General features: G+C 35.0%; 1 protein-coding gene across 18 annotated transcripts in view; it reads right to left on the bottom strand.

The window, feature by feature from the left end:
• Nucleotides 1-270: 270 nt before the first annotated feature.
• Nucleotides 271-15,173, bottom strand: part of LOC141144787 (poly(rC)-binding protein 3-like) — a 1,428,155-nt gene continuing 1,413,252 nt past the window's right edge. For 16 of the 18 annotated variants that reach the window (XM_073630801.1, XM_073630798.1, XM_073630799.1 and 13 more), the window contains one exon: nucleotides 9,731-14,138. In XM_073630801.1, coding sequence (XP_073486902.1) covers nucleotides 13,781-14,138 — 358 coding nt within the window. In that variant the 3' untranslated portion in view covers nucleotides 9,731-13,780. Of the gene's footprint in view, nucleotides 2,063-6,389; nucleotides 6,777-9,730; nucleotides 14,139-15,173 lie in introns of those variants that run through there. The other 2 variants (XM_073630815.1, XM_073630814.1) reach the window with 2 other exon arrangements.

Here is a 15,173-nt window from a genome sequence, read left to right as displayed (position 1 = left end):
AATTCCAGAGGTAATAACTGACAGCCTGTATATTTCCCCCAGTACACATTTTTTTCTTTAGTTTGCCATGTATAAAAAGATGCAAACAAGAAACAAAGGACTACTTCCAATGTTCAGAAATATTTATAGCATCATATGTGCATATGGAGGTTCATCACACAAACGAATGTTCTTATAGTATATATATTTTATTGTAAATAGGCACTGCAAACCAATCAGTCTCATACATACTCTATGATGTTGGGAAAAAAAAGGAACACAGGTCTCAAGGAATTAATTTACATTTATTCTGTAAATATTGTGAATGTGTCAGAGCATAAAATACTGGACTACTCCAGACTTGATTGTCTTCAAAGGTATCTTTATTCAGGTACATTAAAGCTTAGCTGTTCTTCAGAATGGGCTTGATGTAGAAGTCCTTTGATAGAAATGACGTAGAGTACAACTGACTCATATTGCAATTTGACAATTTTTTTCCCCCTCTTTTTACTGAAAAAGAGGGGAAAAATGTATAGTGTCTCACATTCTCTTGAAATGAACGTTACATGAAGAAGTGGCCTAGATCAGAAAACAAGATCAGTAGAGAACTCCCATTGGTCATAGCATGAAGCCGTTCTGCAGCCAGGAAGAGTGTGTGGTATGTACCTGTACTTTAGAGAGCTATATTTGAAGTTCACTGCTGCTAGATATCGTGTACACAGTTCACAATATGAACAATTTTTACAGTCATTAATAATGTGATTTGTATTATTCTGTCAAAGATGACACATTGCTTAAGACATTTATTTGCAAAGAATGGCTATTAAAATGGGCACCAGGCATAGAAAAAGGCTGAGCTACCAGGCTTTCGGTTCTGGCCACCATATTGTGTAACATAACAGCATACAACATCACAGCAGCGGGCACTGCACTGCTGTGGATTACATATACAGGTGCACAGCACTGCAAAATAATAACTTAACTCTTTGGTGACCGTTATACTGTACGAAATATTAGATTGGAACAGCCTGACATGCATCCATCCTTAGCTAGAATTAGGTCCTGAGTCTATGGTGTAAACATGTCCTGCATGTGCCACCTTTTTATGTCACTTCTAGCAGTGTATTAACATTAGTGGCCTCTTGTTTTATGACATTTACATCTATTCCTCTGTTTTCCTTTAGAAAGAGCCATGTAGGGCTTTTGGGCATATGCCAAATAAATATTCCAAATCTCAGTCATCTACCTAAATTACTGTTTCGACAGCATGTGCACACCTCATTTACTACATATCTTTGAAGTCACAGGTAATGGATAAAATCTGTATAAACTCTGTACTTAAAACAGCACGTTATGCACTAAAGAAGAAAACTTCTTGCTAAAAGTTATAGTGTGATAAGACAGAAAATCATAAACAAGTGGCTTTCCAAAACGATGGTCCTTGATCATTTCTTTACAATACTTGGCCTTCTCCACTTTTATAATAAACAGAAATTAACCAGCATAATCTAGACTGAGTTTTGTCAATCACATTGGGACACATTGATGGAAATGCAAATACGGATATTAGTTGACATAGTTCAAAATTAATTAATGGGCTTAAATGGCACAGATTTTTCAAACTTTTTATGGTGCTGTACAGTTATGGTCAGAAAAAAAGGTTCTTTTTTGCAAAATATTTAGTCACACCAGCCACCTGAGCTCTAACCAATGTATTTAAAGAGGAGTGCAAATACGTTTTACTGCTTTTAGCAATTGTACAGGATAAGTCTCATTTATTTATTTTTTATTTTTTTTTTATGTTTTCTGTTTTTCTCTCCATATGAGTCATCATCTTTTAAGCAAGTTTATATTCATTCTCATAAGAATGATCTTTCACCAACACATTGACATTCTACAAACTATTGCCGATTTATAAATACTTCCAATGAAAAAAGCACATAGCAGAGTATGGTGGCTCTATCCAACTCCTTAGTCAAGCAGTAAACCTCGATGGACACAAAATTTCCTGACGTTTTCAAGGAGATGAAGGCCCGATGTAAAGCTGAATCCATACGGATTTATTCATATTCACCAAAAGAAACTGCAAAAAGAAGAGAAAAGTTTTCTTACAGTTTTATTGATGAATATGGGGTATCACAGGTTAATGCTTTTTGTAATGTACAGGAGTTTTCCAAAAAGAACAATAGGTTTATCTTTATCATGAGGAGGTATTGATATAATTGATATGCTGCATGTGACAGGGGGGGGGGGGGATAGACAAATTATACAAGCTTTTTCCTGTAAAAATATAATTTTTGTATGAAATATAAAATAAACTCCGGAGTAGCATTAGCAGCTAACAAATATGAACAAATATAAAAGTTATATTGTAACAGATCATTGTGTATCTGCCTGTCTGTTGTCCTATAAACCACGTGTGGAGATAAGTGGCCTTATAGTGGGACTCCCACCCAAGCGTTAGTTTTTGATAGAGTGGAAAGTCTTACATAGCACCTCATCTCAGTTCTTAGAGCTATCTGTGTCTATTCTGGTGTAAAGAAGTAAGAACATCCTGATAATAGAAACTCAGCAACAAAACTAAGATTTTACTCTTTTCTCACCCCGTTAAAAATTTAAAGTGCTTTTTTTTGTCTTAAGTATTCATTGGAGAGTCAGTTAGCAAACTTTAGTTTAAAAAAATGTCCTGAGAGAAACACAGAGGTTTTCACTGCTTAACAAGTGAAAATTCCAGTTCCGGAGCTGGCCTGTTAATTCTGTAGTTTCAACAGATTCTGAGTCACTGGCCCTGAACAAGTATGCTGATAAGGAAAATTAAAATTCCTGATCTTTGTATTTCGTATGTCAGTGAAGTTCTAACTCCAGAGCATGTCAGCCTGGAAAATAGAATTTTCAAGAGGTGGTCAGCAATGGCAGCCTTTGTGCTTTTGTTATGACAGGTTTCCTTTAAATACAAGACCAATGAGAAACAACACATTCACAAAAAATACAAAGCTAGCTTTTATTATTTGCTAATGCCTTTCATTTGAATTTTAAATTTTTACATGCCTGCTATTCTTATATTTTATTTCCATGTTTCTTTTACAGATTGTTTGGTTCTCCTGCTGGAAATATCTGTATATTGAACAATACAGTCTGCAACTTTGCTAAATGACTTTTGAGATATTATCAGTTACCCCACATGGCTAGTCTAGTATTTTCAGTCAGTCTGATAGACTTACATTGAGAGAGGAACAGTAATGCACAAACACTGAACAGTAGTACTACAAAGGAAGCATAGGCTGCATATGTGATGAACAAAGATTGAACATACAGTATATAATTACAAACAATAGGTAAACGAATTTTAAAGCATAAAAACATAATAGTAATAATATGTACATAAAGCTGATTGCATTAAGATTTATGTAAACCTTAGGTAAACTATAGTCAATTTATTTTACCAGTTGTAAACCAGGTGCAATTTTGTTTATGTGACCAGTTCTTAATAGAATATAGCCTACTAATACAAACCTAAAAATATATATTTTATTTACAATAATTCATGTATCAATGATTTCCAGGGAGCTGATATTTGAGTCCTTGATTTCATAGAGTATTTTTCTTATTTTGCTATGTATCCCAGTATCATGGAGTATCTAAAAAAAACATATGGGTTTTGGAAATATGGATACTAAAAAGGCCAATTCTGATGGAGGTCAAGGCAAGTACAAGCTCTGCAAGACAAAGCCTGATTAGACCGCACCATCTAAAGGCAGATCACGCCTGCCTTTTCTATCTCCGAGTGGCAGTGACCATGTTATATAGCAACAGGAGGTAGTTAAGTGGCTGACAAAGCCTCCCTCCTCTTCTTCTCCTAGGTGTAGGGCAGCCAGCCATCTAGCCACCCTCTTCTTCCTTTTTTTCTCCTACAGAGAGGCAAATCTGTGTGGACAGGCTCATTTTCATTAGAATGAACCGATCTTGGATTACCAATAACTATGAAAACCCTGCTGCTAATGCTACAGACTAAATGTTTAAATGCCATCCAGCCCCATCCCACTACCTAAAAATGATACTTGCCACCATTAGCAGCTCCTGCCACTCTCATGGCCCATTCAGCCAAAAGATTTTTTTTCTATGTCGCCCTCAAAGTTGCGTTTAAAGGAACCTTGTACAGTATTTTTTTTTGCTTTGCTAAATGTCCCTAATGATGGTGCCCAGGTCCCCATGGCCTTATTTGACAAAAGTTTGCCTATTATTCCAAAAATAGCCAAACAGGATTCTGCGTACCCTCTGCGAATTGGCACATTTGCCACCCCCAGTGCCCTCCCATCCTGGTTATATAACATGAATGGGCTATGCTAAAAGCTACCTTTTAATTGGTTACTAAAGGGTCTTGAAGTAAAATGTTCTTCTGAGAACTGAAGGCAGTGTGGATATTGGTCTAGATGATGTGAAATAGGCTGCTCAATATTTTGAGCTTTTTTATCAAGCATTCGATTAGGAACTGAGAGCTGTATCTTATGTCTCACCATCACACTTCATATGGAGTAATGCTGCAAGTAAAAACATAATAAAAAGCTCCGTCAGTTGTTGCTTTTAACAACTCTACTTTGTCAGTGGGCATAGACCTAAGGGTCAGCTCACGTAACCATAATGCATGAAGTGTTTTCATTGCCATGTGTAAGTTTCTAATTTTACAGCTGAAAGTCATTTTTTTTTTTTATTCTCTAGGGAATTTATTTAATGGATGGGGATTATTCATATGATTTTGTGGTATTCTACATGTGAAAGTCAGTTCACATAGCATCACATGGGTTGTTTCTTCTTAAAACACCACTAGCTTTTGGTTCTATGAATAGTTTATGGAGGGGAGAGGAAAATCGAGCCATTTTTAACAGAGATAAATTAACTTTGAGAAAAATAAGGTTTTTCCATGGTTAACTGCAACCTTGCAATAAAGCAATATAAGGGCTGTTTTTGTTGACTTGTTTTTTAAGGTTCAGACCTCAGGGCGATCATCCTTATCCATCCTTTAATAACTGATGAATGCATATCAGATGCCAAGACACCTAATACACACATGCTTGTTCTAGGACAGTGGCTCACTAGTAGCAAAGAAAGAATACCAAACCTGCACCTTCAAAACTATGTTATCTCACATAGTTATCTTACATATATTATGTCTTTAACTATTTTATGCCCAACAACATAATTGGGTTAAAAGTGATATTCAATTTTTTTTAATTAAAATAAATATTATGTCATACTTACCTGCTCTGTACAATAGTTTTGCACAGAACAACCTCGATCCTCCTCTTTTGAGGTCCCCCGCTGGTGCTTCTGGCTCCTCCCCCCTACCGTGAGCCCCCATAGGAAGCTGTTTCTCGTGTGGGCACTCGTGCGTCTATTATGGCACACAGCCTGGCTCAGCCTCGCTCTCTGCTCACAGGTTTTGACTGACAGCAGCAGGAGCCAGTGGCTCTCAACTAAGCCTATGAGAGCTGGGAGAGGGGAGAAGAGCTGCTGCAGAGTGTACAGAGCTGGGCCGAGAAAGGGCTCAGGTGAGTATTTAGAGGGGCTGCATTTAAAAGGTTTTTAACCTTAATGCATAAAATGCATTAGGGTAAAAAACCTTTTACCTTTACAAGTACTATAATGAACTGAACATTGTGATGAGAAAATAACCATATGATGAAAAGAGCGCAGCTAAAACAATTCATATATCTCAATGAATTGACCTTCCAGCCCCCTCAGATGTTTGGCATTAGTATGGATATACTGTATGTGCATTTGCATTTCACTTGTGTAGGGAAAAGCAGACTTTCTCTGTTTTTCTCTTGATGTCCGTACTCTCCTCTGCAATGCAGAAAATTGTAAAACAGTCAATAGCTAGGTCACCATTGCCAAAGCTCTCAATGTTTGCTATGAGCAAGCACTCAACAGAGAAAGGGGTGCAAGTAACAGCGCAATCAATTTCAGATTAAAGAGAGGGAGAAACTACACTTTTTTAAATTAATTAATATGCATGGTAAATGTTTTAGTTCACATTATACCAAAGCTATCCATTTCCCTGTTCAGAAAACAAATTAACCATGTCAATAGGCACAAATGTACAGTATGAAGGCATCAATAACTGTATTCCTGAGCATTATTTTAATATTAAATTAATACATTATTACATTTTTTTTCTTTTGGATGCATTCCTCCTTAAAATGTGCTGATTTTGGTCCACCATAAGTCAATATAAACATAGAAGAAAATCATAATTTACTTTACATGTTATGTGCGACACAATTTCAGTGACCAATTGCACCAGCTGTATTGAACCCAAAATAAATTATATTCAATGTTTTTAATAAAAAAAAAGAAAAAAAAATGTTTTTTTTCCAAGAAAATTTATTTAAAGATATATAAAACCAAAATAATTTAACTTACCATTAAATCTACATTTAAATACAGTGATATTTGTAATATGAAGCGTTCATGCTTTACATTTATCTAGTCAAAGCATGACCACAAAGGAAAAAAAAATAACCAAAAACCCTGCTGTAGAAATATAGTCTTAGTAACAACAGTGTCAGCCTACTCAGAAACAGTAGAGAAAACAGAACAAATGTTAAAAATTCAAAATGGCTCAGGGAATAAAAAAAAAAAAGAATTGCCACCCCCCTGTCTGTATAATACGAAATGTTATATCTGGCAGAATCCCTCAGGCGTATAAAGTCCATAGAAATTATTGTCTCACGAGGATAAGTCCTGTCTTGAGGCTAATATATTACAGAGCCCCCAGGCCAGTAACTTCTGAGGAAAGCCTAAAATGTGAACACAAAATGGAAGGGGAGAAAAAAAAAGCAAGAAAAAAAAAAATCTTCTCACCATTAAAAAAATAACACTTCTTTACAACCAGCATAGAAGAGCGTATCAATACAGACAACATTTTGTTCTTACAATTTTGTTTACTTCAGTTAATAAAACATAAACACAATAATTCAGAACATTGCGCGGCAGTTACTTGAAGCTGTTAATAATTTGAGTAGCTGTGATAATAAATTCAGTTTTTCTTTCCTATTTTAGGTATGTAAATATATATATATATATATATACAAAACAAAAACACCTTAGTGAAGCACAACTGGTAAAAATAGTGACATTTAATAATGGTTACAATGTCATATATAGTGCACTAGTGGAAACACGTCTACAATATACAGAAATTATACATAATACAAAGTGGTAGCTGGCCCTGTACAGTAATACTGACTTTCTATATTAATAGGGCAGTTACATTGAAATCCCCTGGCTAATAAACATAAATTAGACATTGAATTTCAAAAAATAGATATACTGTATATATTGCATTTATATGACAGTGTGATCTTAGCTGAGACTAATCGAACAGTATAAAGATTTGCCTTTTAAAGCTATGATTTCTGAGGAGTGCAAAAGTGAATTACCATGGCAGGAGTGTGGTGTCAGGCCTTACAAATTGTGAGGCAAACAATATTGCATTAGGCAAGCATAAAGCAACACAGATCAAAAAAACACAGATGGTGAATGGAGATAAACATATAACATGATTCAAACTAGTTCCAACAGTGGGTAAGGAAGATAATAATTTAAAATATGTTCATATGTAAATTGCAAATTATGTTCCTGCACTATTAATGGCATGTTGTATTTTTATCATTATATGCAAAATTTATAATTTAAGTTGAATCTCTGTCTTATGTCTATCATAAATTTGCACAGTTTATAGAGACAGTTTCAAATGAGTTTGTGCAGGAATTTAAATGTTCGGTCTTAAATTATTATAATAACGCGGGCTTAGTTAGAAAAGAAGTATATTTTCACAATGATTAATGTCTGAGTGCTTCTGTGGAGAGAATTACAAGAGGATGATATCAAGACTGATTCAAGTATTTATGCTTGCTAAATGTAAAAAGATATTTAATGCTTTATTTAAATGGACACATGACTAAATTAAATTGTGTTCCTAAATCTACCTAGAGTTCAGCACTACTGCAGGTATGCTATTTGCTACTGCTATACACATTAATCAGCTAGGGGAAAGCATATGTTAATTTTATCAGTTAACAGGGCATCAACTGGGAGACATCAGGGGATTTTTTTTGAATCTCAGCTTTGAGCGTTACCCTTATATGCATTAAGTGAAGCTAAATAAATTAGCTAATATTCATCTTTCATAAGTAAGCCACCATAGTTATAATAGAGCTTGAATGTTTTGCATTAGCCCAATCAAAACTGTTTCTTTCATTTATTCCAGGAAAATTGTATTAATTACACCAAGCACTCTTCCAGTACAAAAAGTCTAAAAGGATTCCAGTTAATATTGTTGTAAATAAAAATAGGCATCATAATTCACATTTTCTCTAGAAAACTGGACAAAGGTCAAAGTGGAGGTATAAGCCATGGATCTGAAATTATTTCCCTAGCCTGGGTTTGCAAATTAAAAAAGAAATCTAAATATTACAGGCAGCAGCATCATCTTTAACTTCCCTCCACCATCATAGAATTTGCATTTTAGAAATGAAAAACCCTGCAGAGGGAAAGCAAGGTAACACAGAAGAAAAAGGGTGATAGAGGGAAATGTATATTTAATATAAACAGAAGGGTGAATTGGGACAAGGGAATGGGACATCACTTTAAATTGTGTATAAAGTAAATTAAATATATGAGTTTAAATATCCTCAGAAAGGTAGTAAAGTACAGTTGGTATTTCCTTCTCTGTTCTCTAAATACTTTGCCATTTTTTAGAAAAAGGTTACCTAAAATGAAAAAAAAATATGTTTTTTTTTGCATGCCCTTCTTACTGATGATGATGATGATGATGAAGACAGATAGATAGACTTATACTAGACTGTGTACTGATGCTAATTTCAGATGAACATTTGTGTTATAACACTCTTCTCTGTGTATTACACTGTGGACAGTCAGATTAGGTGGGGCCTTTGCAGTCTATTTTAAAGTAGACCTAATGTCAAAACAAAATCTCATACTCTTCTGTTCATACCATTCCCTGAAATACACAAACCTCACATCAGCTGGAGGAATTTCTGCTGTGGGATCGTACAGAGACTGGACATATGACCAAAAGTTTAATTATTTGGCCATTCTCATATTCAGTAGAAATTTTTTAAATTCAAATTGATTTTTTCCAATTTTGAAAATATAGTATATTCTAATAAATCTTTATTTATCTTTATTTAATATTTAATATCCATGGGTGGATTAAATTATAAAGTAGGGATCATATTTTCTTTTGGTAAATGACTTGGCTGCTCTGAACTACTGCAGTGTCCATTTTCTGCTCAAGATCTAGATGGCCTTAGTAGCTATCAATAAATGTAGCAAGTTAGTTGTAGCCTTTGTCAGTTAGTATTGTGGCAATACTACCTAGCAGTTATTCTAATATATTAGGCAAGCTGCCGCTGTGTAACATTATGCCTCAACCGCCTAGTGGACTTTATCCTACTACTACTACTGGGAAATATGTTTGTGTCTGAAATATAGCATGAATGTCTTCACATTAACTATAGTATTTTTAGAAGAATGCATAATGTTGTTACATTATTATATATTTTTTGGCTTGGTAAAATTAATACAAGAAAATTATTATTACAAGGGAATATTTTGTATGAGACAGATGTATTTTGCCATATATAAGATATATTTGCCTAGTGGCAATTATAGAAGAACAAACCTCTAGGAATTGACTCCACATGCAGTTCACCATATTCACTCCTGCAATCCAGGTTGTGGGCTCAGGTTTGCTCTTTTATCGTCCCAAAACTCCAGCCTAGTGTGCAAGGTGTTTCTCTCAGTGACCTCCCAAGCTTGAACAAGGTGTACAAATCCTGGTGTTAGGAGTATATCTGCAACCTAACTACTTCCAGTGGAGACAGGTAAGTTGGTAAGTTCAATTGACTCATTAAGGTTTTATTCCTTGTGTTTCTGTTTGTGACCACAAACCTTGCAAAGGTCCATTCAGCATGTAGCAAACTCCAAGCATCCCTGACCATAACTGTGGCTTTTAGTAAAGCCAAAGCTGGTGTTGTCTGTTGGCGGACCTATTGGTGAGTCAAATTTAATTTGTGACATATTTATTTTCATGGACAAAGCAGGACCAGGAAGTAAGCAAAATGTCATTGTCTCTGGAACTAGGGCTACCTGGGTGATTTGTTAATGTGAGAGACTTAAAAATCTCCTGGTGCAAAAATCGCCTTTAGGGTATACTTGAAATGTCCCTAAAAAATCCTAACTGACTAATTGTGTGATCAATCTTTTTCTCCAATTGAAATTTGTGGAGGAACAGGAAGGATAATAATTGCTAACAGCTTCTGCTATGCTAATTGAAGTGTTGGGCGATCATGGGAGATTGATCGCTCAGTCACGCTACTAATACTCTTTCATGTAGTAGCCCACGATGAAAACAATGACAGTGACATCAACAAACAGAGCAATCCCAGGAGATTTTAGTAGTCTGATCACGTGACTGAAAAACATCCATTTAACCGAAGCCTACAACTTCCTAGATTTTATTTCTAGTTAGTAAACAGTTGAATAGGTTGGGGATGTATTTTTAGTTCGAATTTATAGATAGTGTTCATTGCATCAGTTGCATGTTCTCTGAATTGGTAACAACTCCTTTATCAGTTAACAAGGTGAACTCCTGCACATTCTATTGCTCAGTGAGGTCCAGAAGAGCAACTTCATCCACACCAGGTTACTGTTTTGGGATAGGAGGCCACACATTTTATTTTGGTCCCCTTACTTTTGAAACACTTGGCCAGTGCTAGCGGATATATAATATGATACCAGGCAAGTATCGTCTGGGAGTTAGATGGGTATGGATGATGGGATACTTCTATTTCTTAAAAGAAAGTATTAAAAATACACAAAAAAGGAAGCCAGGTTGGGCCAACTGAACAATATTATACAGATTACAAAGTGATCCTATCTGGATTGAATCGGAGGTCACCCATCTGGTTTCAATTATAATGGTCATATTTATTATTCACATATTTTCATGAAGTGTTGGCCTTTTTTAATAGAGTGTGCTAATTTATAATTGCAGTAAACCATAGCCACTAATTACAATCTATGTTGTACTGGTTGCTTTTTTAGAAAAGTGAAATCTGATTGGTTAAACTTAAAATTAGCTTTTAAAATAGGTCAATACTTTCTTATGTTTTTTGGTCTTGTACGATGTATCTCTCTGAATAGAACCGGATATGAATGTTCAACCCTTGGTACTGTCCACTGCATAAGCATATGCACAATGCTAGAATAGAAATCATAATCTAGAATAGGAATTGGAGAATTTTGAACTGGCCAGAATAACAGTGACCTTCATGCATATGCATTTCAGAGGTAGAGAAGTAACATACCATGATATACTAGAGTACAATGAATGCAGGGTTCTCAGTGCTATTGTATTTTACTTTATTTTCATTAAATTAAAAATGACTAGCAAACTATTTACATAATGATATGAAAATAGTTCATATACTGTAAAAACTGTCAATATTCCATGCTATGTTTGCCTATACACATTATTGATATTATTATTTTTATTATAATACCACCTGTTATAATAAATATTACACTAATTCTTCAAATATTAGAGGCTAAATTATACAAGTTAAATCAGCGCAAGGACTTGTATATGTAAGATTCTACCCAAAGATAGGGGCCTAAACTAAAACGATCACACAGCAGACTGATGTAGCAAAGCTTGGGGAGATATACAGTATAGATATATATTTACTCTCCATAATGTAACAGTGCAAGAAATATTATGCATAGATGTCTGTGTAGGATTATTTTAGGCATTCCCCTTTTGTTTATTTAGAACAGATAAGCATGCTGCTTTATACACCTGAAGGATTTAATTGGTCGTATATTGCATATTTGCCATGGTGACCAAATTTTGTAATTGTTGAAAGACAATTTTTTGTCTGCTTTGGAAGAACAAGGAGTAACACAAAATATGAAAAGCAGTCATGACATCTGAAAGCAAAGGATTATTTGGTTGAGTTTAATTTTATAGCTTACATTTTGATGTTTAACTTAACATACACAATGTTTTGTTTAATATATTAAAAGCCCAAAGCTAACAAAGTTTTTCACAACTGACTTCTAAATGGTGAGTTAGGTGTCATATTGTGCATATGGATTTTAATATATTGCTCTATATTAAACTTTAAATATGTGAAATATTGATGTACTATAAAAAATGTTCATTATGTGAAAAAGATCTGAGAAACACATTTAATGTTACTTCTGTTTTTTTAATACTTCTTAAATGTTTTTCTGTTTGGGCCTGACCTTGAAGTGGACCTTGGAGCTGCGTATCCTTTAGACCCCCACATGTAGAGGCATGGGAAGAAACATTAAAAAAAAGACACATTAGGAGGAAAGTAAAAATTATATGCAATGCTGGAGCACCTTCTAATAATATTTAGCATTTTCAGCTTTCCCAGGATCTCGTAGCAAAACCCATGGTGTCACCCTTGCCTACATGCTGCAGGTGGAAGCCCAGGGTGCAAGGTAAGTTATGTTTTTCACTTTTCTTCTAATGCATGATTTTTTCAAATGTTTCATGTTATGTTTGTATGTAGAGGATCCAAATAAGCAGAGCTTGCATTTTGATGCCAGATCCACTTTAAAGGGAATCTGTCATGTACTAAAATACCTGTGTGAGAGGCTTCAGATAAAAACTGACTTCATGAGCACTCAAATTGTAACCAAAGGCCTGTGTAGGCTGCAGATAAATCAAATGAGATGTTCAACTTTTAAGCCTGCTGACACCTGTGATAAAAAAAAATGCTTGAGATTTTTGCAACATAAGACTATTAGACCGCCATCTTGTAAAAGCCAAGCGTCTTTAGAGTTTGTACCTATTTCATCAGGGCTTATATAATAGTGGTTTCCCCCATAAAAATGTTTGAAAAGGTAGAGCAAACTTGCTGATCACAGCTCATCTACCAAGGCTATTTAAATCAGACTGATGAAAAAGGTGCAAAACCCTTAAAACAACCTGATTTTACAAGATGCATGTCCAAAGCTTTCTTCTGATAACTAATGCAATAGTGCATACATATAGGTTCCTTGGAAGCAAGAACACTAATTTTTGACACTTTTGCTTCAAAGGGACTTGATGCATGGCTGCATACTGGCTCTGTGGCAGGGATGTCCCATACAGTAAAGCTATACTGGTTCCCTGAATTTAGGTCCCTGCCTGGAAATTACATATTATATGTAAATTGTAGGAATGGTAGGTATTTTGCTTTGCAGCAGATTCCCTTTAATATAAATGATGTGAATTTGCACTATCATTTGGATTGAATTCATATATTTGTTTTAATTAGTAGTAGGAGTACACTATGTTATTTATTATATAATAATTACATGAAAAAGCAGTGTAAAAAGCAATGTGTTATACTTTCAAATACTGTATAAGGCAAACATGCCAGGTCATCTTATCCATTGACCTCCAGTCCTGCCCTTTAAAAATACTGACAAACACAAAGAAAAAAAATCATAAACTAAACTGAAACAAGAGTGATACATAACATTAACATAAATAAATAAATTATAGAAATGAAAAAAACATAGGCTGTTGGAACTAGTTACTATTTTGGGTTAATAGCCATGGAAAGAGGACAAATTGATCAGCAACAATAAACACTTTGCAATTCAACATAAAAAAAATGAAACATAAAATAAGAATGCCATATTGTTTCCTTTAGAATGATCTACCACACAATCTTGGTAGAGCTTTGCTTTCATGCCTTCAATATGGAGCAAACTTCTGTCGGTCTGATTTCTTAACCCCACTCGTCGATGGAATTTTGGCAGTATAAGCAGGTAAATTCCCAGTGGCCCCCGCAGTGGCCGCTGCATTTAATGCCAGGAGTGGGACAGTTTTCATGCCAAGCAGACTGGAGACAGGAACAGCATAGTGGGTGGTTGGTAAAGTTGGTAGGGGAGGAGGGGAATTGACGTTGACCGCGGAGGCAGCAGCAGCTGCCGCCAACACAGCCATAGAGGTGGGGGTGGAGGAAGGGGTGGTAGACTGAGAGAGGTTCATGTTGAGGTCAACAGGGGTCGTGACGGAAGCAGTCTGGGTGCTCAGTTTAGCCATCTCTAAGCTGCAAACGAAGAGAGGAACAGGAACAAATAGGTTGGGATGGTCAAGCAAGGATAAATTTGGGAAGAAAGGAATGGAATAGGAGGAGCAAACAAAGATGGGTTAGGTTAGATTGGTCAACAAAAGGAACAGACATATGGAAGGTGGGGAGAGAAAGAGAAAAAAGGGAAAATGAGGGTCAGAGGAGGAACATGTTATGTGTTAAAGAAGAGATATAACAAAAGGGTATTTCATGATTTGATGAGGAAAACATTACTAAGACTTTAAAGAATGCCTTAACATAGGTGTTTGTAATGTCAATGGAAGAAAGAAACCTAAGGACGCAGAATGATAAAAGATGATAAAGCAGAACTTAAAACAAAGGAAACAGAATTTAGATTTCTCCTCAGCACTGGTATGTTTGCCTTTTAGTTTTGCATTTTTATTACATTTAACTTGCTTCCTCTATGATACATACATATCATTTATCTAATCACATAGATCGATCTATCTATCTATCTATCTATCTATCTATCTATCTATCTATCTATCTATCTATCTATCTATCTATCTATCTATCTATCTATCTATCTATCTATCTATCTTATTCAGTATTTATATTAAGCAAAGCATACATATCAGATATAAAAATCTTTCTATTAAATATAATAATACAATGAATCAAAGCAACCGACTATAGTTATTTCATAAAAACGCAAAGTGTGATTTGCTGCCATTAGATACTGTACATTATTGCTGTTTGTTTTCTCTGTGCAATTTAAACAAATGGATTTGTCATCAGCACATGCCTTAAAGCACATCAGATCAGAAAAATTTCCCTCCTATTCCTGTTTTAATTTGTTCACCGACTACTAGAGTAAAAAGACTAGCTAGCCACTGAAAAGCAAAATATGAATCCAAGTCTCCATTACGTCATGATAACATATACTAGAAATAAATAACATAACCATTTTTTTAACCTCAGTTTAACTTCCATTCCATTTTCTTGTTGGATATGTGGTATACTCTCTTTTGTATAACACAATGACAAATGAGA

The sequence above is a fragment of the Aquarana catesbeiana genome, linkage group LG05 (genome assembly GCF_042186555.1).
Source record: "Aquarana catesbeiana isolate 2022-GZ linkage group LG05, ASM4218655v1, whole genome shotgun sequence".
NCBI lineage: Eukaryota > Metazoa > Chordata > Amphibia > Anura > Ranidae > Aquarana > Aquarana catesbeiana.
This window is presented reverse-complemented; position numbering and strand designations above follow the sequence as displayed.